Source organism: Postia placenta (genome assembly GCF_002117355.1).
Source record: "Postia placenta MAD-698-R-SB12 unplaced genomic scaffold POSPLAscaffold_20, whole genome shotgun sequence".
NCBI lineage: Eukaryota > Fungi > Basidiomycota > Agaricomycetes > Polyporales > Adustoporiaceae > Rhodonia > Rhodonia placenta.
Genome location: NW_020169851.1, coordinates 93,014 through 118,022, shown reverse-complemented (window position 1 = coordinate 118,022; position 25,009 = coordinate 93,014). Strand labels below are relative to the sequence as shown.

At 52.3% G+C, this 25,009-nt stretch overlaps 6 protein-coding genes across 6 annotated transcripts; 1 reads left to right on the top strand and 5 right to left on the bottom strand.

Moving 5' to 3' along the window:
- Nucleotides 1-59: 59 nt before the first annotated feature.
- On the bottom strand, nt 60-3,251 carry POSPLADRAFT_1157955 (hypothetical protein; the record flags this gene model as incomplete). Its single annotated transcript, XM_024487258.1, has 7 exons — nt 60-174; nt 198-376; nt 467-862; nt 1,102-1,181; nt 1,286-1,408; nt 1,729-2,257; nt 2,313-3,251. The coding sequence occupies 7 exons, from the start codon at nt 3,249-3,251 to the stop codon at nt 60-62; spliced, it is 2,361 nt and encodes a 786-aa protein (XP_024333690.1).
- Nucleotides 3,252-5,252: 2,001 nt separating this feature from the next.
- POSPLADRAFT_1062048 (hypothetical protein) lies at nt 5,253-7,026 on the bottom strand (the record flags this gene model as incomplete). Its single annotated transcript, XM_024481471.1, has 3 exons — nt 5,253-5,714; nt 5,771-6,390; nt 6,450-7,026. 3 exons carry the CDS (start codon nt 7,024-7,026, stop codon nt 5,253-5,255), a joined length of 1,659 nt encoding a protein of 552 aa, XP_024333689.1.
- Nucleotides 7,027-9,944: 2,918 nt separating this feature from the next.
- POSPLADRAFT_1158054 (hypothetical protein) lies at nt 9,945-11,716 on the bottom strand (the record flags this gene model as incomplete). The annotated part of the gene is made up of 5 exons (XM_024487273.1): nt 9,945-10,442; nt 10,496-10,786; nt 10,823-11,127; nt 11,194-11,263; nt 11,330-11,716. 5 exons carry the CDS (start codon nt 11,714-11,716, stop codon nt 9,945-9,947), a joined length of 1,551 nt encoding a protein of 516 aa, XP_024333688.1.
- A 1,170-nt stretch (nt 11,717-12,886) lies between these two features.
- Nucleotides 12,887-14,644, bottom strand: POSPLADRAFT_1050335 (hypothetical protein; the record flags this gene model as incomplete). The annotated part of the gene is made up of 5 exons (XM_024479963.1): nt 12,887-13,054; nt 13,188-13,624; nt 13,903-13,952; nt 14,240-14,358; nt 14,546-14,644. 5 exons carry the CDS (start codon nt 14,642-14,644, stop codon nt 12,887-12,889), a joined length of 873 nt encoding a protein of 290 aa, XP_024333687.1.
- A 1,826-nt stretch (nt 14,645-16,470) lies between these two features.
- On the top strand, nt 16,471-18,813 carry POSPLADRAFT_1158381 (hypothetical protein; the record flags this gene model as incomplete). Its single annotated transcript, XM_024487315.1, has 9 exons — nt 16,471-16,685; nt 16,742-16,841; nt 16,894-17,165; nt 17,227-17,327; nt 17,357-17,454; nt 17,516-17,535; nt 17,585-17,757; nt 17,808-18,176; nt 18,272-18,813. The coding sequence occupies 9 exons, from the start codon at nt 16,471-16,473 to the stop codon at nt 18,811-18,813; spliced, it is 1,890 nt and encodes a 629-aa protein (XP_024333686.1).
- Nucleotides 18,814-20,847: 2,034 nt separating this feature from the next.
- Nucleotides 20,848-22,350, bottom strand: POSPLADRAFT_1158046 (hypothetical protein; the record flags this gene model as incomplete). The annotated part of the gene is made up of 7 exons (XM_024487272.1): nt 20,848-21,018; nt 21,079-21,149; nt 21,243-21,629; nt 21,672-21,813; nt 22,026-22,148; nt 22,257-22,269; nt 22,298-22,350. 7 exons carry the CDS (start codon nt 22,348-22,350, stop codon nt 20,848-20,850), a joined length of 960 nt encoding a protein of 319 aa, XP_024333685.1.
- Nucleotides 22,351-25,009: the final 2,659 nt, after the last annotated feature.

Below are 25,009 nucleotides of genomic sequence, written 5' to 3'. Positions count from 1 at the left end.
CTATCGTGCTTGACCCAGGTGCGCGCCACACCCCGCCACCTTGGCTGCAGGCTGATATTTCACGCGAATCGTTTTGGCAGCATAATACCGCTACCATCTGATTCTCCATCACGTAGCTTTCTGAGCTTTGAGCATAAAAGACAGACCTCAAGGCCTATAATTCGCATCCGCTCCCTACAAAACCTACACATCCACACCCCTCCCGCTTAATATGCGCCTCGCTAACACTGTTCATGCCTTCCTGCTTCAATCGTCGTCTCATCGCTCCAGTGCTGCGGACGTAATACCGTGACCCACTGCTGTCCGACCCATCCGGCTTGAGGAGGATCCGCCGTGTGCGGCCCGCGAACGTCTCAAATGCGTGGACGGACGACGCCTTCAGGTCGCGATAGCGAGCGTCAGCTGCACTGATGCTTGCGAGACGCAAGGAAACGCGACGAGGGTCTGATGATGAGCAGCGACGAACCTGCAGTACGTCCTCTGCGAACACGTTTAGGCCCCCTTTACGCATCTGATACATGTTGCTCCAGGCCGCTGCGTGAGTGCACAAGCCCCTGCTAGGCCGAGCAGCTGCGTGCAAGGGCGGAATGCGCGACGGTCTCAAATACGTCCGCGTCCCCTCACCATCGAAGTCACAGCTGCCGCTATAAGGCTGCCTGACGACGACACAGTCACTCAGTGCCGGAATGGCAGCCCCGATGATGCTAGTGATGCTAAGGTGATCCGCGGCCCATCCACGAGTGGCTGGCTGGAGACTCCGCGTGCCCGACGAGAAAGTCACCAGCGCGTGGCGCGATTCTGTATGTGTCCTCATTTCCCATGCTTGCGACATCTGACTCAAATGGTTCGCAAGGTCGAACTGCTCCAAAATCGAGGTCTCTGGGGCTCAGAACGCCGCTGGACGTGATTTATAGTGGTGTGGGCGGTCTTCGTGGCCCTAGCGCTGCACCTCGCCTCGCCTTGTACAGTAATGGTGGGCTGGCAACTAGAGGGCTGGTGTGGCTGGAGGAGCCGGCACAATGTCCACGGGCACAGAGAGCAGCTGGACACCAGAGTCCAAATAAGAATAGCAAATTGTGGCTGTATCACCATCTACATCACCTGATCCCAGATGCGGATTCGAAAGGGCAGCAAACCATTAACGATCGGCGAAACTGCCATCAAATCGACCGGACGGCGGCCTGGAGGTGGAGCGTATTGTTGGAACAACGGTGCGAACGGCGCGGGGCGCGTTTGTCCACGGGCGTAGCGATGCCCGTAAGGGACAATCGCGTGCGGTACGTACATCGCGCAGGGTCGTTATATACTACGATAGGGGCCTCCGGCCACCGGCTACTCGCGCGCCCGAGCTTGCGAGCTCGTTCCTGACCGCGCAGGTCAGCGCGTTTCAACACGTATAGTGTAAAGGCTTCAAGGTAAATCCAGCGTAGTAACCAAGAGTAGATATATCAACCAAGAAGTGGGCCTTGTCTGTGCTTATAGTCACAACATATATGCGCACATGATGCAATCCCAATGAATACTGTACACTGTGCGCATGACTCCGCTATCGTCTATACTACGACGAGAATTATGCCAGCGAGGGGCAATCAGACTACAGGTGGTGAACGAAGATAAATGATGAACTGATATATCACTGCAGCGACGCTTCAGGTTCCGGTGCATAATACTGCAGCTGCTGAAAATTTGAATTTTGGCCGGAGAGTGTGTGGATATCAGGGGACCCACACTGATCCTGCACCACCTCATTGCCTGGGGCAAGTTGACCATATTGTGGCGCAGATGCTAGTGCATCGGGGTCCGGCCTGTCGGACTGCTCCTGCTGCAGCGCGTAGAGGCCCTGTGCGATAGAGAGTGATGATAGCTCTTCTGCATACAGTGGTTGTCCAGACGAAACTGAGGCCACCGATCCAGAAAGCCCTCGGTATGTTGCGTAGAACGACCCAGCTCCGTCGGGAATAGGCATCGCGTGCAAAGCTGTGGGCTGTGGGAAGGATGCGGTGGCCGGGTGTTGATGGAATGCCGCGGGACTCTGTTGCAGGTGGGCCATTGACGAATACGACATGGAGGCAGGGGCCACAGTAGTATAGGTCGGCGGGATGGATACTGCAGGTCTAAACCAGTATCCATACATTGGCGGCGGAAGCTGGTATTGCCGCGGCTGAAGCTGCAACGGAGGCTGGAGCCGCAGTGGGGGCTGGTGTTGCAGCTGAGGCTGGTAATGCAGCGGGGGCTGGTAGTGCGGCTGGCCAGTACTCTGTAGAGCAATTCCGTCAGAAAGAGACACGCGGATTCACAATCAAGGTACTTACGCCACTAATTGGTTGTGGATATGTTACCTGGGGAATTGCATATCCAGTGCTTGATGCTGCACCACTTGACGGAAGGAGAAAAGAGTCATGCTGGACATTTCGAGGATAAGAAGCAGCGGCTAGGCGAGGTTGGAGTGCTGGCGCCGATTCTCGCCCGAAGTATGGCTGGACACGTGGAAGGCACCGCTTGATAGAGGGCCTCTTATTCCGTGTATCGCCCAGCTCAAGCTCGGCGTGGCGCAGAGGGAGGGGAGCTTGAAGGGCCAGCTTAGAGCGGAGTAGGCGACTGATTGGAGGCACCGTTGGTGGAAGAATAGGCAGTGGCCCCACCAGCGACTTTGCTCCGATAGCAGACGAATGGAGGCCAACCTCGGCGTTAGTGGACGGGACGGACATGCCCACTGTTTGAGCCTCTGCTTCTTGCCCTTCATCCTGCGCGCCTTCTACCTCCTGCGTTAGTTCTTCATAATTCATGGCTACCTTCTTTTTGCTCGCGTGTTCCCGTTCGTATTGGTAGGCAGGATGATTTTCCCCGTACTTCCCCCTCGTCTCTTCTGCATTTCTCCTCTCATGCGTGGTATCCTTTGGAGACTGCGCGTTACACGTCTCGTCCATTGAGACGTCGATTCGTGGGACTTTCAATGGACCGGACGATAGGTCGTCATCTGTTCGAGTACGCTTGTGCGGCCTCGCTGTATCGGATGTGACAGTAGACATGTAAGAGGGGAATGATTTTGAGGAGGTGGTAGGGAGTGATGGGCTGGCAGAAGTTGGAGTGGTAGGTGGAACCGCATGCGACACGTCCAACTTCAAGAGGGGAGATCGCTGGCTTCCTACTGTGGCGTTGGAAGAAACAGATGAGGTCTCCAGCTTGTTCTCAAATGCAACTGCGGACGAATCGTTGTCGGTCGAGTGGCGTTCGTCGTGGGGAGCGGGCATTGTGGATGATTGTTTGAATTCTTTCTCGTGGATAGAGATTGTGGTGATTGGGTTACGATATAGCGTACGGGGATGCCGACAGTAGGTGGGTGATGGATGTGGGAGACAAAGGTTAGAATCGACGTGGCTAGTCCAGTCGAGTTATACGAGGCCGTGCGAGTAACGTGACCCTGCGTGCCACACTTGCCTCGGAGCTCAGTCTGGGTTCAGAATAACATGAAAGACAATAGATATATCTTTTTGCATGCGGTGGAGATCTGCCGCTGTAAGATAGGTCAAATTGCAGATCTCCTGTACGAAGTGATGCGGGCCTGATGGTTGATTCTGAAGTTAATCCCCGATCTACAGGGAGCTGGTCAGTGTAAGCCCATGGACATTGTAGTGCTCTCTCAATTAACCATCATGATAGTAGACCGCCACTCCCCACACACGTTGTATGTGTCCGGTTGCCGCAATCTTCGAAGCGCCAAGTGGTGCTCTATATAACACGATACCAGCGCGCTCCATCCAGGACAGCGGGTACATTCTATAGCTATAGTGTGAGCCGATAGACTGCTCATTCGACGTGCGGCTTACCTCTCGTGAGCATAAATGCGACGGTCTCTTGCATTTGCGCGGGATCTATCCTCACGGATAACAGAGAGACACCATAAAGAGACATAATGATAAACGTGGGAAAGACAAACTGCTCCCTGTGTATGCCAATCCAATCGAGCTCACCGGTGGTCGAATGCGATACGAACGACATCAGATGTGATAGGACATATGAAACCCGGGATCACGGGCGCGTTTCTGGAACAGGCAAGAAGCTACGACAATGTAGTACTTGCCATGTGCCAGTAGATTGATGATTATTGAGGTCGTGTACGTTCTTGCGCTAGAAGGCTAGCCGGTACTGTACTTTCAATTCGCTCTGTGATAGCAAACTTCAACGTATGTTGTATCGGTGTGGCATACGGGAGGTGGTCCGGGCCTCATGGCACTTCCGCCCAATTTCATTAGTGCCCCACACGTTCATCCATGACGAGGTAGCGGACGGATAGCGATTCAGAATACACACCACTGACGGCTGTAGGTCCCTGATATTTTCAATAGCTGTTGATAAATAAGCATGTAACGGAATGAGGGGTCATTGAGGTATATTTGAACCCTGAACGACTTACCTAGCGGGAATAGAGGTCTATAACAGAAGCAGCTTTCAAGTACGCACAAAACGCGACAGCATAAGAAATACGGATAAGCATCATGACACGGGGAAGAGACAGAAGTAATCAGCCTGGGTACTAGCCTTCACCGTAGTAGCTCAGATCATCTCTGGCAGGAGTGACTGCGTGCTCAACTATGTGCTGTCCCACAAGATAAGGCTACGAAAGCGAGAGTGACTGTGTCCAGTATGGACAACAACAGCATGTATGGAGCTCATTTACTGTATCGAAGCTGATCCGTTTAGTGGAGTATAAATTCCCAACCCTGTAGACTTGCAGGCAATCGAACGTAGAAATAGAAGGCGACCTGATCATGGCGTCAGCTGCTGATGACAATCAGGCGCCCGAGGTGATCCATGATCAAGCGCTCGAGTAATCCGCATATGCATGACAGTCTACAATCTGTGCAACTCTTGCGCGTTCAAAATACTTATGCTGCACGACCGGCGGTGTTTCTGATGTGTTTCCCCAATTGAATTCGCGTACACAAACGCCGATCATCCAGAATGAGCTCACTGGCTGTATCCCTCCGCAACGCCACGCTTGCTATATGCTGATCTTAATCAGGCGTGATCGCACAGCAGAGTGGCACAGCGTCCCATAATGCGTGAATTAGAAGACAACCAATGATAGCTAAGGACATACAAAATGCGAGCAGAACTACGGTAAACTAGCCAAAATGCGACAATATGATGTGCAGGATAAAGCAGCAGGCAGGTGATAAATATGGATAAGTTACACTGATACAAAAAACATAGATGTGCGTGGATTACGGCAGAACTCGAAGCTTCAACGATTAGACGAGGTCCGGAAACATGTCAGAGAACCAGTCTGAACCCTGCGACGACTCTTCGAGTGGTGTGTGACGCGTCGCAGACGCCAGCGTTGAGTTCAAGTCAGGAGAGTTACTCTGTTGTGGTATAAACGATCCCTGGGCCTCGAAGACGGAGAGCGCCAACGCAACATCCTCCGTCAAGAGCTCTGGCGTAGTCGAGTCAGGGGGCGTCAAATGCGAGAACGCGGGCGCTCCAGTGTAGGCTGAGTTCGGGCCGTAAGAACTGCCGGGTGTCGGGATCACATACGGCGATGTGTATTGTGCTGCTGCTGGATGCTGGTAGAGGGCGGGATGCGTGTAGGAGGGCATCGATGGAGGCGGCACATAGGCAAGGCACTGTGTGGCGTTGTACACCTGTGCTGGCGCCATGACCTGGAATCCGTCCACCGGCGCCTGAACTGGGTATTGCGCGTGGTTGCCGCTCTGGCAGGGAAAGATGTCAGTGGAAGATGCGATGAAGTGTGACTGGAAGCACGAACCAAATAGTAAGTCGATGAATTTGCGACATAAGGGAGCGCAAGACCATGATTTGCTGCCTCATTCACAACTTGGGAAAGGGATGGGTCTGGACGCGCAGGCTGTCCCCTATAAGTTGTAACGGGACGAGGAGCTCTCGCCTGCTGGAACGCTGGGTGCAACACCGATGCGGGCCGTGGTTGAAAATACGGCATTACTTGGCCCGCATAGCACCATTCAGTGCTTGTCCCAGCGCGCGGCGCTCTGACTGCGCTGTGTAGTGGGGGTGATGAATTATTTTGGGACTGCCGACTGATTAGTGGAACAGTCGACAGACTGACGCGCTGAGGACCTGCTATTGCTCGCGTGTTTCCTGTAGCGTGGTTGTCCTCAGTCGATCCAATTAATGGCCTAGCCACGTTATCATCTCCCAACCGCTGGTCGTTCTCCTTCTCTTCTTGATCCCTCGCGTTTTCAAGATTTCTCTCGGTTCGAGACTCGCCCTTTGGAGGCCGCCCCGTCTTCTTACGCTCGGGCTTGTATCGGTAGCCCGGGTTTGATAGTCGGTGATCGTCCTTAACCTCTTTTGCCTTGTCCTTCCAGTATCGACGCTCATTTTCTGGAAGTAGGCGCCACTGTGCGCCTGGGGTGACACAATGATAGCTTTAACCCATGCGTTATGTAACGATGGGGCTAACTCACCAATTACCTTGGTGATGTCCTTCGACATCGCTTCATACCCAGACTCATACAGCCGACGGATATAGTCGTTCTTGTACAATATGAAGCAGTTGGATGGGCGCGGTATGTGATTTGGATCCTTGGTGCTTTTGCGCACGCGCTTACGCTTCGGCTGAACCTCAGGTGCAGCGATGTCAGCAGGAGATAGGCCAGCGTCTTCGGCCAACAGCAGCCGCTTCGGGGAGCCTTGCGACGCCTCGTCGTCTGGGCGAGGGCGCTTGGCCGGGCTCGAGGTACTGGGTGTGCTGGCGAAGGGTATGATGGGGGACGGTGGGCTGGCGACTCTGGCAGGGGAGGGTGGACTGGCGGAGGTATATGGAGAGGGTGGTCTCGCAGAGATGACCGGGGAAAGGATTGGTTGGGATGCATCCCACTCGAAGCACGCGAAGTGTGGACTACCCACAGCAGCGTAGCTAGGGACGACACAGGTGGCGGGCTGCGTTTCATCTACTGCTGTGTGTTGGTGTTCAAATGTGACAACGGGGAAGACGGAAAAGGCGTTGGACGTCGAGTGGCGTTCGTCACGAGAGGCGGGCATGGTGAATAATTATATGTTTTCTTTGTTGTGATGAAAGGCAGTATCGGGTGGATTATGGCTGCCGAGGAGAGTGGCGTTCACAAAGGCAGATGATGGATGCGGACAAAGGTAAGAGACCGTTGTGGCTGGTTGCGGCGAGTTATAACAGACCGTTGGGGTAACGTGACTTCGCTGGCCACGTCTGGGATAGCGCTCAGCAAATTAAGCTTGGAATACAGGATCAAACAACCAGCACGTACCGTCGTGTGCGGCAGGGTGCCATAACTCGAGTTTTCTTCATGGATTATGCAGATGGAGCCCATGTAGCACCGAGTCAGCGAGCGGACGGTCAAATTGTCTAGCCTCCGGCGTGTAGTCCATACTGGCTCGCTCTCCAACTTGTGCATGTTTGACTGATCCTGATTTGGCGTCATTATTAGCTGAGATGTCGGTCTGCAAGAAGTGTTCAGTATGTAGCAAACTTGAGAGTACACGCGTGGAAAAACGAACAGCATTCGCCGTTTCGGACGGAGGAAACATGGAAGAGTAGCAACAAGGGATAGAATTGGTCATGAAACATACACACACTATGTAGTTTTTATAGGACAGCGGCATAATTCCATGGCTGTATGGAAAGCGCACCTTGACTCGGCAAGGACAGAGCAATTACCTAGATAGCAACACATGGCGCCCATATCTCACGAGCACAATTGAGAAGTCAATCGAGTTGAATGCTGATCAGTGCTTGTATAAGCACCCATATGGCTCGTGCAGTGCACTTCATTGTCTCCTCCTTCACACGACGGTATGACCTGAGGGACGCATCGATCGGCAATAGTCGTATCCATGAGGCAATAGTCGTATCCATGATATGTCTGCATGTCTGCAATGTCGTGCGCGATTACGATGCATAAGACGTTTCCTACAAGCCATAGTCAGTGATTCCACCTTGCGTAAACGTGTTCTCGGATGCGTTCCAAATACCGAAGGGTCTGTAGCTGAAACAAAAACCTGGAGAGCGTGAGCGAACCTGCGCGCTTCATTAGGTGCAAGTGTTGTGAAAATCTTCCACTCACCAAGGTCATGCAGAAGAAGACTAAGCATGGCGAGAACTGTACACGATAACCGTGGAGGTTCATATATTTTGACAAGGGCGAGTCGGAATACGCTAGCATCGCCCAGTGATCGAACTACTCACCTTACCTGCCTGCGCTCGTAGAGCCACATCTCCGCTCGCTAGCAGACAATCTGGTGGCGTTTTCGTGCACACCCGCACGTGGAGTACAATATCTGACAAGGTCAAAAGCAGACTGGTGCTAAGATCACTGGCCGCGCTTAACATGGGCCTACAGCGAAGCAAAGATTGAGCAGGCAGTTTCTCGGATCATCTCCGAGGGGTAAGCAAATGGCTTCTCGAGAGTAGTTCCGCTAATCACCTTGAACAGCAGCAGCACAGAGATGACGATAAGTGTCGAGTATTGTTTTCAGGATAACAAGCAGAGGAGACTCGTGGCGATGATGTTGTCTAGCGATCACGTACCGTACCCACCGTTCCTTCAAAGTCAGAAGTCTTGCGGATTCCTCGGGTCATACGCTGAGGGTCAGGGGCGCAATATGTTGAGACTGTCGAATGAGTAGCAAGCATTTATGCTAACAGCAGAGAAGCTCTACACAGACCTAGGCGTGTTTCAAATAGGAAGGAACACTTAGCTCGTACCAATACAGCGTGTTCAAATAAGCGTTGATTGCAGATGTAGCCAGTGTCGGGACCGGTATCGGATAGCCCCAACGTCGCATGATATTGACACCATCGGTCACTGAACTAATGCTGCGTGAAACGAGGGCAGAACTCGATCAAAAAGGGGGAGATGAGAGTGATACCTGGCCTGTAGTGTCCTTTTGCTGCTATTTGCAAGCTGAACGGTGCTCCTGAGCCTTTTGTGCAGCCGTTGCGATGGTGATGTAACTGACTCAGGGTGATCGCAGTGGAGCACTACTATTAGCACATATCAACACTGATTGTCTCTCAGGAACCGTAGAGTGGGTTAATGAAACATTGCGATCACCACGTAACACGTAGTCTGGTTCAATTTGGTGGGTCCCGACAGTAAGACGCGATTTCGGAGTTACGTAACCTATTTCATCTCCGAATACACCTGTCCCGCGTGATATCTACACTAGCAAATGCCATTGAATATCTTTATTTTTATTCTATATCTGAATCCAACCCCTCTGTCACTCTTTTTCACTTCAGCTCTCCTGCCGGATACCAGTCATGCCCTTCGAGTTATGTAGTTTCAATTGCCGCGATACAGAGGGGGGGGTGTCACCCTGGGACATGATTATTGTCATGGCCGTAGCAGATCGCGCGGTGTCGGAGAATCATGCATCACAGTGAGTATAGATGCGACATTTCGAGCTTCAATGAAAGGCGGTGGTTATCTCAGGCGACGCCAGGCCACAACTTGCAACCAACACTACGGTAAGTTCAGACGGCCATCATTCGGCAGGATCCGGCCATCAGTCGGCAATCGCTAGCACGCTTGAAATGCTGTCTTACGGTCCGGGGGGAGTGTATTGAAGCAGACCTTTAGAGAGCCCATCCTCTGACTATCAAAAAGGGCGCTCTATTGTAGGCTGCATAGGGGAGACAACGTAATACGTAGAGTCGCTTTGATTTTTGCTCGATAGAATGAGCTACTTAGACGCCGGGACGTGGCACGATCTACGATCGAGATCCTCTTGTCTTAGGGTCAGGTTAGGTACAGCAATGAAACTGCGATAGCTTGCGACAAACAGACAGAGCAATCAGATACGAGCAGGAATCTGGTACATGAACGCGATACACAAGACGAGCAAAGCACGATACAGACAGTAAATACGGATAAATTATGCCCCAATACAGCAACGCTCCAGGGTCGACATGCAGACCATTGCAGCTATTGGGAGTCTGACCATCGATCAATATCCCGAAGCATGTCAGAGAACCGGCCTGCACTCTGCGGCAGTTCTTCGGGTGCCGTGAGGTGGTCGTGGACCTCTGCCGGGAACATCAGCGATGTCGCCAAGTCGGGAGAATCCCTATGCTGTGGGACAAGCAATTCCTGCTCCTCGAGCACGGCAAGCATCCATGCCACATCCTCTTCCGAGGGCCCTTGTGCAGTCTGGCTCGGAGGCGCGGACTGGGAGAACTCGCGGGGGGTCCCAACGTAAGGCGAGCTCGGCTCATGAATGCTATAGGGTGTCGGCATCGCATGCAGAGGTGTGTATTGTACTGTCGTTCCACAGTGGTGCAGTGCGGCAGGGCTTCCTGCATAGAAGTGTGATGGGGACGGTAGGTATGCAGGGCACTGTGCGGCGTTGTACATCGACATTGGCGCCACGACCTCGAAGCCATTCATTTGTGTGGGGTGCCCATGTTGTGCATGATTTCCGCCCTGATAGACGAGCACTGTCAGTCACAGGAACATGATAAAGTAGAAGCACGCACTATACGATATGTCAATGGATATGCAATATTTGAGCGAGCAAAGCCATTATACGCCGCCGGATCTAAATTATGCGTATATCCTGGACTTGAATGGACTGGCTGCCATGCATGATGTGTGGCAAGACAAGATGCTCCCGCCTGCTGGAATGCTGGGATCACCGATGCGAACTGTGGCTGAAACTGCGGCACTGCTTGCGCTGCATAAGACGGTCCTTTATTCGTCTCAGCATACTGCGCTGTGGCTGCGCCTTGTGAATAAACGGAATAATGGAGCGGAAAGCGCGATTGAGGCTGCCGGGTAGTCAGTGGAAGAGTCGGAAGACTGACATGTGGACGATCTGCAATCGCCCGCATATTCTCTACGGTGTGACCGCCCTCGATCAATGTACCCTGTCGCTTAGCCAATATATCTTCCTTTGGCTGCAGGTTGTTCTCCTTCCCCTCCTTTTCGTCCAGCTCTGCAAGAATGTCGTCAATCCGAGGCTTGCACTTGGGAGGCCTCCCCGTCTTCTTCTTGTGTACGGGCTTGTATTTATAGCCCGGGTAGACTGTTTTATGCTCGCCCTTAACGCCCTTGGCCTGATCCTTCCAGTACTGAGACTCATCATAGGGAAGAGAGCGCCAGATCAAGCCTACATGACGACGACGCAATGATAAGTCATACCCTTGCCATACATACAGCGATGGGCTTGACTCACCAATTTCCTTCACGATGTCCTTCGACATCGCTTTGTATCCGGACTCGTGCAGCCGCCGAATATAGTCATTCTTGAACAGTATAAAACAATTCAATGGCCGCGGAATATGATTAGGCCCCTTGCTGCTTTTGCGCACATGCTTGCGCTTAGGTTGGACCTCAGTAAGAGCGGTGTCAGGGGAGGATAAGCCCCCTTTCTTGGCCAGCCGCGGCACTTTTGGCGAGCCTTGCGGCGCATCGTCATCTGTGAGAGGACGCTTGGCCGGCCTCGAAGTGCTGGGTTGGCTCGTGGAGGATGCAATCGGGGAGGGCGGGCTGGCGGAGATGGTTTGGGATAGCACCGGTTGCGATGCGTCCCACTCGAAATATGCGCAGTCAGGGCTGCCCACCGCAGCGTAGGCAGGGGCAATGTAGGTGCTGATTTGGGATACTTCTACTTCCGCGTGTTGGTCTTCAAATTTATCAACGGGGAAGGCAGAAGAGGCGTTGGCTACAGAGTGGCGTTCGTCACAAGGGGTCGACATTGTGTATGATGATGTGAGTTCTTTATTGTGAGTAAAGGTGATATCGGGTGGATTGTGTCTGCGGAGGAGAGTGGCGTTCACAAAGGCGGGTGATGGATGCGGACAAAGGTAAGAGACCGTTGTGGCTGGTTGCGGCGAGTTATAACAGACCATTGGGGTAACGTGACTTCGCCGGCCACGTCTGGGCTAGCGCTCAGTAATTCGAGCTTGGAACACAGGACCAAACAATCAACACGTACCGTCGCGTGCGAGAGGGTACTAGAACTCGAGTTCGATTCATGGATTACACAGTCGATGCCCCTGTAGCACTAAATCGGCGAGCGGGTGGTCATGTCCTCCAGGTTTATGGGCATAGTCTTAGCTGCCTCGTTTTCTGCGGCTGAGGTATGTTGAGACAAGCCCCTTCGGCTGAGTGATGAAATGTGTCACTGGGATGCAAGATGCAAATATAATTACACGAACGGATAGTAAGCTTGCATGGTAAACTCTGTCTGCAGGATGAAGCTAGGCGGCAGCGTTGTCAGAGGCGCCGTGCATGGAACCTGTTCTACATAGCGTAGCCATGAGATACCTAGAGGTTTCCGCGTTCATTCCTCGTTTCCAACAGTAAGCACCAGTGGCCAACTAGGTCGATAGTCTTCGAGGTATGTGGCCGAGAAGCATTTATACCGACAGCGGGGAGACTGTAGTGTAATGCGAAGAATGGTGTCGGTGCAACCTGTCGACAAGCCTCGTAAACCATGCGCATTTGCTCTCGATGACTGTCGCGACAAGTTCACTTACATTGTAAACAATAGGAGTGATGAATGGAATAGTGAGCAACTACATTGTCTTACCAAAATGAAGATACTTGTGTGAGTGCCTAAGCCGTCGCTTGCTCTCAAGAGCGAAGACATAAAAGCACAAAGGATGACCTCACCTGAGTAACTCCAAGTCTAATGTCTAAGCCCAATCTTTCAGCGCGCAAACATTGAATGTGAGTGAGATCGTTCAAGTCCAGGATCTATAATCCCGTTCACCACATATACACTTTGGCACCTTCCTGAACTTGTACCACCCATCAAAGTGCCTCGATTTTGCCACTCTATAGCTCCTGGAAAATTCTCTTGTGGACGCTTCGTCTGACAATGAACGCGCTGCTGTGTACTTGCTTACGGGTACAATTTGAAGTTATTTGAGTATTCTTTTCCCGTTACGTTGCAGTTTGTACTGGTATTCAGGGTGTGCTTGGATATGCTGCATCTTCACCTCCTCCGCACGCCTCTCCAAGACGCTCTTCTCATCCGGAGGCAATGACTTCCATGTGACCTCTGCATTTCTTTCTATAAGCCTCGAGTGCTACGACATTACGATCATGAGACCTACGAATTATTTGACCACAATTCTTGGGGAAGAGTGCAGATGTTGATTCGCGAAACCTCATCACCCATGCGCTTCGAAAGAGGATCAAGCAATTAGCAGGGCGGCGGACATGGTTCAGGTCACGCTTCCTCAGCTCTCGCCTAGGCTTTCGGGAATTGACATCGGAGCCAGCCTGCGCCCAACGCAAGGATTCTGCGCAGCCTGAAGATTGTTCGTCATGAGGATATGCGCGCTCCAGGGACATCCACAGACGACTTGGCTGCCTGGATGTTGAAGACAGGGTCGAAGCAGGATTACTCAAATTCCACTGGAGGAACGCATAGCTCGGGTTTCCCTCCGAGGTTCGAGCAGCGAAGCGCTTGACTGGATAGTACAATTGATACGGATAATTCGTGACAGCCGTCTGCTGTCTGATTTCGGGTATATTTGTGGTAATTATGGATACGGCCGATTCCGACGCCAACGAGCATAAAAGCAGGGTTTGGTTTCCCTCTTCCGGATTGTGAATGGTCGCTCGGTACCCGGTACGATTTCTGCCGTCGCCTACTGCAATGCTTCAAGATCAGCAAACACATCTACAGTACATGTGGAATGCGTCTCCCACGGATGGTATGAATGCGCTAAAACCTCGCCACGAAGATCACTTGAAGCGCTGTGCTAATCAAGCTCAGGCGGGAGAGCAGCTCGGCGATGGGAGCTCGGCGAGCGGCAGGCGGGTGGGGGTCTATTGTTTTGCATTAATATCTTTTGTTTCACTTCGCCGCTCATAATCCCCAAGAATTCCCGAATATTATCAGATAGTTATCTAATAATGTATGCTTCACTTCCTGCTGATGTCGCATCATGGCTTGATGGGTATACTCGAATTTGATACCTACAATGAATGCGTCTTTCCGCGTCTATGTAGAAAAATCAGCGTGCATCAGCCAGCCCTTCATGGAGATTCTTTCTTGTCAGCCCCCATAGGGATCATCACGACATTGAGAGATGCATCGTACCATGCATGAGAGAACCTCTAAAGCACTGGTCGCCGGTTTATTGCCCTTGGATCAGGGCATCCCTCCTCCGTGCCTCGCGATAGTCGTGTGCTCCTGTGAATAGTTTAAACGCGCGGAAGTGCCTGAAAGTCTGCAACATCATCCCGCGACATCTTGAGCTCACCCAGAATCCACATCGTAAAAGGTTATCTGATATTCTTCCCCTTGCGTCGGCTCAAACTCGTGAAGCGGCCGACAATGCCGCTCAGGGTGCGAAAAACGGACGCTACCTCCCGGATCCGACTGCCAAGGAAATGAATAAGAAACGTGGGCACCCGACGCACTGAGCGTCACATAGGAACATGAAGGCTTGCGTTCTCCGCTCTTCGGTTGACTGCAGAGAATGGAAAAGGGAGCTCTATCGATGACCATGTCAATGAGTGTGGCTCTTCGAATAGGAAAAAGGAGCACCTGTGTAGCCAAACCGTACAGCAAAGCTCGCAAGGAAAGCGACGATGAGGAAAATACAGGCAGTTATACGAAGGGATGTCTGGCGAAGATGCGGAACCCACAACCAGAAACGGCCCATGTTGAATGTTCAAAATGCGTGATGTTATTCCGTTGGCCATTGACGTCATTAGTATGAATACGGTAAACGGAGCGCTACATGCATTATACGGCTCCAGATTGAGTGACTCGAGCCATTGTGCGTTTGCGTTTGGAAGAGAATCTGAGAGATGAACTACTGGCGGACACTGCGGAGCAGTGGAAATGGACGCTCGGCGTTTGCCGAGTCCACGTGGAAGTGCGATCATAGAGCGCTTGGTGTGTGCACAGCCTCCCTGCGACCCTTAACCACTGTGAAAAGCTGAGAACGCCTATTGTTGATACGAATGGACTGAGACACTGGGAATTTTCAAAAATCACCTCCAAGCTTGCTATACGCGATGTCTAAAGGTACGTTAGACCTTACCGCTCGCTGTCGTCTTATGCCTGCCCTTTATTGCCCGCACCTTGACGCACTCTCTGTCTGAAAATATTCGCGTCAATAGCCCAGCCTACACTTAGATGCTCGCCGACCACTGGGGATGACATACATATATCATACTCCTATTGGCCTGGTCATGGTCGCACAACAAGTGTCGCACCGATTTCGACATCAGACTTGACGTAGTCGCCATGTTAACCATCAAACACACCATACTTGTATCAGCGACGACCCATACCTACAGGCCTACAAGACCCGAGAGGCACAGTGCGGTCCATGCGAACCATCACACAGGACACTCACATCTCATAAGTCTTCCCACATCAACTCGCTCCAGCTTTCAGAATGCTACCACTACCTTCACGAGACTATCACCATTGTATCTACATTATCCTGTTACCCGCGCCATGCGTCGCTTATGTAGTGTACCATGTGTGCTCGCAATAAAGTGTCTATAGAACTACTATCCGTTCCTCGTGAGTCCAGCTACATATGTGCGGCGCAAACAGCAATAGTTGTGTCATCGTGGTACAGGCTGTATGATATTGACATCCGAGAGCAAGAGATGCGCCACTCCTGAAGGATACTCTGTAAGTGCCCGGTGGGCGAGATGCGGGGCGCACCAGACCTTGGTCGATGTCGGCTGTCGCCCCAGTCGTTTGAAGTGGTTGACTCATATGAATGATAGTGCGGCTGACGAGTCTGTAGCACTTAATCAGCGAGAAGATGGTCATGTCCGCCAGTTTTCTGCGCATAGTGTTCGCTGCCTTATTTTCTGCGACTGAAAAATGATGAGACAGATTCTTTCAGCTGAGCGGTGGATTGTGTCGTGTATCTACAAGGGGTAAATAGAATCTACGAACGGATACCAAAATTACATGGTAGTAAACACTCCAGGACGAGCGTAGTGGCAGCTTTGTCGGATGCGTCGCGCATGGAACCTGGAAGCTTCAGCGTTTATTCTCAAATAGTGAGCATCAGTGGCCAACTAGTTCGATAGTCTTCGAGATAATCGGCCGAGAAGCGATAGATCACACCGGCGCCGGGGAGGATGTAGTGTGACGCGAAGCATGGTGTCGGTGCAACCTGTCGACGAGCCATGCCCATTTTCTCTTGGAAACTGTCGCGGACAGCTCACTTACATTGTATACAATGGACGTGATAAATGGAATAGCGAACAAGTAGTTACTCTGCTCCAAGATACTGCTTATGTGTGTGTAAGCGCCTGAACCGTTGCTTGTATTCAATAAAGGAAGACATCAGACAACAAAGGCTTACCTCACCGAGCTCAGTTACAAGTCCGATACATAAGCACAATCCTTCGATACGCGGACTTTGAAAGCGGAGAAGATCGTCCAAGTCAAAGGTCCACAAAATCGTTCGTCACACCTGCGCTTTGACATCTTCCTCAGCTTGTACCACTCATCATGGAGTCCCCTGAGTTTTCCATCCTTCAGATCCTGGTACATTCTCTTGTGAACGCTTCTGAAGACGAACACGCTTCCGCGTGCTTGCTCACCGACAGCCTCATACTCGCATCCCACCATCGCAATCTGCCGTTTGCAGCGGCCATTTCCGGGCTTGGGTTCAAGGTCGCATTGAAGGCGCGAACTCGAGCTGTCGAGGATATTCTGCATGCATAGTCAGTGATTTCACTAAACCTTGAAGCCGCCAGCCTGTACTCACTCATGCTTCCAGCCCATGGAATAATAAGGTCGACGAGAATGATCTATACATTCCAATCGTGCAATCATTTGAAGATCTAGAATATGCCTTCCCGTATGACGCCGCATTGGTAGTACGTGACGCTCGCTGTACATCGCAGTTGCCACGCTGACAACGGATACTAGCGCAAGGAGGAAGTACTGGTCACATGGTCCGATAAGAGCAGCACCATCATGAACGACTACTGTAATATGGAGCATCAGCTCCGCCATTTCACGAGGTCATGCCTCTGCAATTGCTCGACGGAGACATCGCTACTCGGTATTCAACCCCACGACAAACAGTCCCCCGGTCTCCCTATTCCCGATCATGACCAAAGCTCGACCATGCAGCGCAGGGAGATCTCTGAGTATTCAGGGTACCAAGGGTTCTTCGATGGAGCATTGCAGGCACGCCTGTATGAAGTAAACCCATCTGTATATGCATTTAGTCGCCATCTCCGACACCATAGCTGATAGACATCACAACCTAGCCGTTGTGGGCAATCGCACAGACACCATCCATGAATCCCTTAGGGATCATCCTAGACCTATCAAAACATCGCGAATGTATACCGCAGGTGGGTTTTACCGCATCTACCTTACCCAGATCCACTAACAGTACCGCCACTCTTCGGCGATCTCTTGTTCGCGCCCACCCGTCTCAGCACTACGAGGCGCACGATCCTGCAACTAATCTATCAGATGGTAAGACTACTGTTGCACTATGTGACTTCGAGTGTATAGACAACTGACGTGTATTATGTAGCCTTCCTTTGCCCGCTCATGGTGGGCAATGAAAAGCAAACATTATACACGATGCTACCTCATTCGAAAGGCTTGTCGATTCATACAGCGAAAATGGCAGTAGCGACGACAACGACAAAAAATACGTCGACACAGAAACTCCTCGGAAGCACGAATGGGCGCATACGACGTCCACAGGGACTTTCCTCGCACCTCATTCGCGCACGCGGAGACCACAATCAGGTAGCCGCGAGCAGAAGCAACGTTCGCTTCCGAGGCCGCACGCAGCGAAGGTGTCCGAACGACTCCCACAGGCCACAGATACACGGACTCGGCGGCCACTGCAGAGGAGAAGCGCAAGGGACGTGCTGTCTCATGCGCCAACACTCTCGAGCCTGTGCCTTCAGCTGAAACTGGATGCGGAAGAGCGCAGTCCGGTCGCGCGGCCAAGAGGAAGAGGCTGGACAGTAGCATTGGCGGTATCAACGATGGATACGCTGGTACTGATTCCAACGCCGATTCAGACGCAAACGCAAACAAGCGTAAAAAGAAGAAAAGGGAGCCACACGATGGAAAGAGGCGATTTGCTTGCCCTTGTCCGGGTTGCGAATGGTCGTTCGAGACCCGATACGATTTCCGCCGTCACCTACTGCAATGCTTCAAGATCAGCAAGCACGTCTGCAGTTCATGCGAAATGTGTTTCCTTCGGGTAGATGCGCTCAAATGTCACCGCAAAGGCGAAAACGGGTGCGAGGATCATTTGAAGCGCTGTGCTAAGCTGAGGCGGGAGAGCAACTCGGCGACGGGAGCTCGGCGAGCAGCAGCCGGGTGGGGGATTTGAGCTTGAGCAAGGAGGTCCTGGACTTCCTGCATGGGTTTCTGCACGAGGACGAGATGGATGGGATGCCCTACCGCAGGATGTCGGCGTGCTCGATGGCAGCGATTGCGGCGAGGACGAGCGAGCGGGCTGAAGTAGATTTCGGAATGTTTAGTGGTAACGAACCCGTGCGCGTAGCCATGAATTTCTTCAACCACCATGAGGACTTAACAGACACTACATCAGTGGTACTTAGAGAGACAAATAAGAAGCGATTCGAATACTTTCAGAGAGTGCGTCAAGGTGCGGGCAATAAGGGCAGGCATGAGAAGACAGCGAGCGGTGAGGTCTATGGTACCTCAGACAACGCGTATAGCAGGCTTAAAGGTGATTTTGAGAAATTCCCAGTGTCTCAGTCCATTCGTATCAACAATAGGCGTTCTCAGCTTTTCACAGTGGTTAAGGGTCGCAGGGAGGCTGTGCACACACCAAGCGCTCTATGATCGCACTTCCACGTGGACTCGGCAAACGCCGGGCGTGATCCGTCTCTTACACTGCCAGAGCTTGGTCCCGAGTCTAACCTGAGTTCCCACGCCCCGGGGTCACCCGGAGTCCCCGGATTGGGTTTAACCCACGTCCTCTTGGCCCCTCGCCCATCCGCCCCGATCCCGACGTCAGCTCGGCATAGGGAGTCGGGGAAAACCCAAAGCCCGCAAGCATGGGGCCGGCGCTGAAACTCCCTCAGGCCATGGATAGGGGCCACCCCACCCTTGGCTTGCATCCGCCCTCGTATATATTCGCTCCTCTGCCCTCGTTTTCTCGTCGCTCTTATTCTCGTCGTCCTGCGTGTCGCTCGTCCTATGCCGCCAGTCCTGTCCGCAGTTGCGGACACTGACGGCCTTGAGGTCACAGTCATGTGACCTGGGTAACACATTGTGACTGCGCATTTTCCAGCGTGAGTCGTCGTTTTTCTTCCTCAACTCCCTGCACCTGTGGCCGACTGGAGTACATGATATTGACAAGACTGACAAGACTGACATACCACTGACAATAGCGACGCACTAATCATATACTGACAATACTGATGTCCCAACCTACTGACGTCCGAACTTACTGACTTACTGACATACTGACTTACTGACCTACTGACTTACTGACCTACTGACCTACTGACATACTGACCTACTGACATACTGAACACACTTGTATATATGTAGCTATTAGCTATTGGTTTGCGCTGCTGTCGAATGTCCGTAGAATACAGGATAATATATATATCATTTATTTGAATTATTTTATGGGAATTATGGGGTGCTCGCGGAATAGCGGCATTGTCCGGCCCGTCCACTGAACCTGGCGTGGCGCAGGTCACCGGGTGCCAGGTTTTACCCAATGCCAGGCTGAATCAGAAAAGACCCGGCGGTGCCAATTCGGGGAAAAACCCGGTCCATCCTGGGTTGAGCGTGTTGTTTGATGAACCCGGGTTGAACTCAATCTCAGCGCCGCCTGTGTAGATCCTCTCCGAACGCAGATACACGATGCATATGAGCACTGCTACGTTCGCCAAACGCAATGATCGGAAGTGTCAATTCGACTCATATTCTCCACGCACGGGCCCGCCGGCGGGTACAGCACTGCTCCAGGATGTGCCACATGAGCCCTATATGCGAACACCACTCTTTTTCCGCGAGAGCCAGCATAACAACACCTTTCAGCACGGTGTCGTGACATTTTCTGAATATGGAATGTGTGAGGTGCACTCTTCCGAACGTCTGCCCACCGACCAGATCCACGAGGGAAATCGTCGTTGTTGTGCGGTGTCAATTCTTGAAACATGGATATAGTGCTGACAACATGTTTTATGACACACAGTGGCGTCATAACAATAAGCAAACTTGTTGGCCGCGTCAAGGCTAGTTATCGAGGTCATAGCGGTGGCGCATCCTCCGCTTATAAAGACGCATTTTACTATGACGATGCCACTATTCGTGCCCCCCGCTATTATCTCTATATACTATTACGCAGACATATCTTCCGCTTTTCCTCATACTAGTCTATTCGCGCGTCATATATGGCGGGTCTGCCTTAACATCCTCTTCAATGGTGAGTCTCCTGCTTACTTACTCATTTGACTACGCGTTTGAATGCTGCGTTATATTTATGCTCCAGTGTACATACAGACGTCGGCTTCCTGCCTTTTCACCACGTCACTCGCCTCATAATGGATCATACCCGATTCGACGCGCAGGGACACACCCGACATCGTTGTGGTAGAGGAGCTTGTCGCATGGCTGGTGTGTCCGCTCTATGGGCGTGGGTACTCTCATAGTGCCCCGGGGTGTGCGGAGGTGAGTCACAAATTACCTCGAGATCAATATGTTCAGCCATAGTTCTAGGCAAGCAAGCCGTGAAGACCACACAATCGTCCCTAGTCAACATAGAATATATCGTAAAGGTCCCTACGTTACGTTTAGTGTCTAATTATTGCTGCAGTACCCATCTATCGTGTCAATTGCGCAGCGTTAGGGATCAGCATTTCACGGAGAAGGCTCCGCAGAACTTTCAAGCCACGTGTCACAGTGGACGCGAAAGATGTTCCCGTGTAGCTGTGAGATACCCGTCATAATCATTCCGTCGTACTTCACGCCCTTGGCCGCCAAAAGAAGTTGAACCCCTCGGTCGTACACTGGATCGGGTGTCCCTCGGCTCTGTAACGGTACAGTTGAGAAGTTGAGCCAAGTGAACAACCCTGATTAGAGGACACGTACGTTCAAAAGACTGAGAAAAATATCACGAGTCTTCACCAATAGCTGCGCCCGGGTAAGCCGGTTTGGATCACCTATCTCGAGGGTGAAATAGAACGTATGTGAAGGTGAAAACCACTAGGTGGGACAATTAGACAGTCAGCAGGCGCCACTTGATGAAGAAGAACTTGCCTCAAATTGGAACAAGAATATAATGTTGGAAAACGGGACGTGTGCAAACACATGGTCCCGGCCACCTTCCATACATTCTGTCAGCTGCTCCGTGTAAATGTGCCCGACGTCGATAGGGCGGATGCCAGAACGGTATGGGTTCCCAGACCAGTCGAAATTGATGAACGGTAATTGGATTGAAAGAGTGTTGTGAACGAACAGCGGTGGTATATATGCTATCTGGGGAATTGGCTGTCTCTCGTTGAATGGTATCGGCAGGGGAACGAGTGCCGTATAAATCTTTCCATACACAGTGACTTTGACTCGCCTCGCGCCCGAGATGCGACGGATGGACGCGAGTGGATTTCGTGGCTTCGACTGCTTAGTCTCCATACTTGAATCCACTGCAGGGGTGTAGAGAGGATGTCGACAAGAACAAAGCTTACGACTCTCAAAGTAAGGGAAGCTTTTATATGAACTGAAGCGCACGCCACAGAACAATGTTTCTACCTTGTTCTCCTTCCTAAACCGGCGAGCAAGGGGAAGTCCGTTTTTGTTACTGATGCCGGTGGCGACCGGAAATGGTTGCTAGGACACAAAGCGTGAGCCACTCGAAGTCTCGTACTACTATGATTCACCAGTGGATGCTCCTATCTTTAACGAAATTATCCGGAAGAGGTCTGTTCGATTTGTGCCGCGGATTCATCACTAGATACCTGTGCGACCGTTTTCAGAGAAAGGGATGCGTGTTTATATGCCCGGTCATATCACCAGATAGTATTATAGGAATCGTAGCGTACATTCTGAGAGCTGAAGTCTCGCTCAGAGGCGCGTGGCTCCTCGGCGGTCGACAGGGTCACTTTTAGACTCCGCTCAAATTTGTTGTAGCCATCGCGTGACGTTGCCGCCGGATCGCTCGAGCACTGTCACACGGTGCCAGAGTGGCGAATTTCGTACTTCAAACTTGCTTCCTTGCGCTGTGTGCAGGCTTTGTACTCACATTCCCACAATTATGAGTGAGTCAAACAGACCTGGATACTCTGCCTTGCTAGATGGTCAGAGCTTGTCGTACAGGTTCATCTGGTCGATGTAGGCACCTCGGTGCGAGAGTTCGACTTGGTTCATGAACACCCTTACAATGCAGGAATATGATGGTGTTCAGATCCTTCACTACATGGATTTTGTGCTGCCGCATACTGCAACGTATTGTGACCCATCTGGGGCAGATACCTATATCATGTGTTGTCACGAGTTGGCACAGTGTTTAGCCGTTTTTTAATTTTTTCCTTTTCGCGGGCTTGAACCTGCAACCTCTGTACTACATACCCGATATGGACACAACACTATCTACTGTACGATTAGATTAGATGGGATGGCAGTGCGCGGCACAGCTCGGGCTCCGCTGACATAGCCGCTGTCGCAACTTGAGGTCAAGCGACAGGGGAAGACCTAAGAGCTGGGGGTGTCCGACTAAATCTCACCGAAGCAATGGTGAGCGGTGCTCAAACCTAAGGCTAGGGACAAGAAATGTATTAGTTAGTAAAGGTAAGTAAAGGATACAAAGGAGCTTACTGACCTAGGGACAAGAGGTCGAAACTGAGGTCCCTAGGGCAGCAGAGGCCGGCTTATATACATGGGGAGATAAGGGCAGGCTGTGCGTGCTGGTCCGTGCGCAGCTGGTCCGTGCGCAGCATGCTGACGCAGCCCCGGGGGCCGGTGAGTCAGAGCAGCTGTGTCAGCGGAGCCCGAGCTGTGCCGTGCACTGCCGTCCTATCTAATCTGATCGTACAGTAGATAACAACGCGTCCATATCGGGTATGTAGTACAGAGGTCGCGGGTTCGAGCCCGCGAAAAGGAAAAAATTAAAAAGCGGCTAGACGCCGTGTCAACTCGTGACAATTACCCCCCCCTGAACGGCGCATGACCTCATGCGAGGTGCCCTTGCCCATCTCCCACCTGGAGCGGCATCGTGCTTCAGTCAGCGGCGAAGGCATTGGCTGAAAGTTGAGACCACCAAAGGTAGCAGCGTTGAGGCGGCGAGGGGCGTTTGGATTCTTCCGGTGGAAGTCGGCTATGAGGGCCGGCGCATTGGCAACGTTGCGCGCCGGTTCCCATGACGTATGCGAGTCGTCATAACCCTTCCACTTGACGAGGTACTGCAGCTGATGCCGGAAGATCCTCGAATCTTTGATCCGCTCAACCTCATATTCCTCGTCGCCCTCAACCTCGATTGCAGGCGGCTCCTCCGGCTCTCGGCCCGGGATATCGCTACGCGTGTACTTGCTCAGCAAGGAGACATGGAATACCGGGTGCACCGGCACCGACTTCGGCAGGATTAATTTGTAATCCAGGTCTCCGAGCTTCCGCCGCACAGCATATGGTCCAAGGCGTTTGGGACTGAGCTTCTTGCTCGGCTGTTTCAGCTTAAGGTTCCGAGCATCAAGCCAGACCTTGTCCCCCGGCACGAAGACCGGTGCCTCTTGCACGTGCTTATCGTAGTACACTTTCATACGCTCGGCTGACAGCTCGAGCGCAGAGCGCGTATCGTCGCGAATCTCCTTCAGGATTTTGAGCCGATCAGCGGCCGCAGGCATCGCAGACATCGGATTGATCCGCACTTGGATCTCAGGATGGTACCCTTGATGCAGGAAGAAAGGGGAATGCCCGGTCGTGGAGTGAACTCGGTTGTTCAGTGCGAATTCCGTGAGCAGCAACTGCTTTGCCCAATCATCCTGCCTATGGTTTGTGAAAGCACGCAGGTACTGTTCGATTTCCTGGTTCCAGCACTCCGTCTGGCCGTCCGTCTGAGGGTGGAACACTGTGGACAGCGCTGGCTCAATCCCTAGTCCCTTGTACACCGCATGGAGATATTTTGAAGCAAACTGGGGACCTCGGTCTGATATGACCTTGGCCGGGGCCCCATGATGCTTGAACACATCGCGGATGTACAGGTCTGCCGCACCTTCTGCCGTCAGGGTCTCATGACAGGCCGAGAAGTGGACCTGCTTGGTAAAGCGGTCGGCGGTGACCAGGATCGAGTCAAATCCATCAGACTTCGGCAAGCCAACGATCATGTCGGTCGTGATGATCTGCCATGGGCGCTTGGGGATCTCATTCGGCTTCAGCGGACCCTGGGGTTTGGCTGGGAATGTCTTTGTACGGTTGCACACGTCGCAGGTGCTTACGTACTCATTGACGAATTTAGACATTCCTGGCCACCAGTAATTCCGCGACACGAGCTCCAGGGTTTTGGCACGGCCGCCATGACCGGCAATCGGCGAGTCGTGGTGGATCTTGACTATATCCCACCGGAGCTCTGCGTTTTTTGGGACGTACACGCATCCGCGGAACAGCAGAAGCCCTTGTTCGGCATTCCACTCCTCAAAACCCCTTTGCAGCCGGGGCGGCCCGAGGTCCTGTACTTTTTCAAGTGCCTCGGCCACCTCCCGATCCTTATCCGAACACTCCCTAATGCGCTTCAGAAGCGACTGATCGGCCGTTACCGAGGCATGGCCGCGCCTGGCGGAGGCGATGCGGAAGCGCTCTGGTTTGAGAACCACCTGATCGGTGTTATCGTCCTCATCACCGATCTGATGGTCTGATCGACGTGACAGGCCATCAGCCTTTCCATTGGACGTCCCGGCTTTATGCGTGATGCAGAAGTCAAAGCGCGCTAGGAACAGCGACCATCGCGCTTGACGACGCGTGAGGTGCTGGGACGTGCGCCAGTATTCGAGGTTCTTGTGATCAGTGACGATCTCGAACTGATTGGGCAGACCCTCGA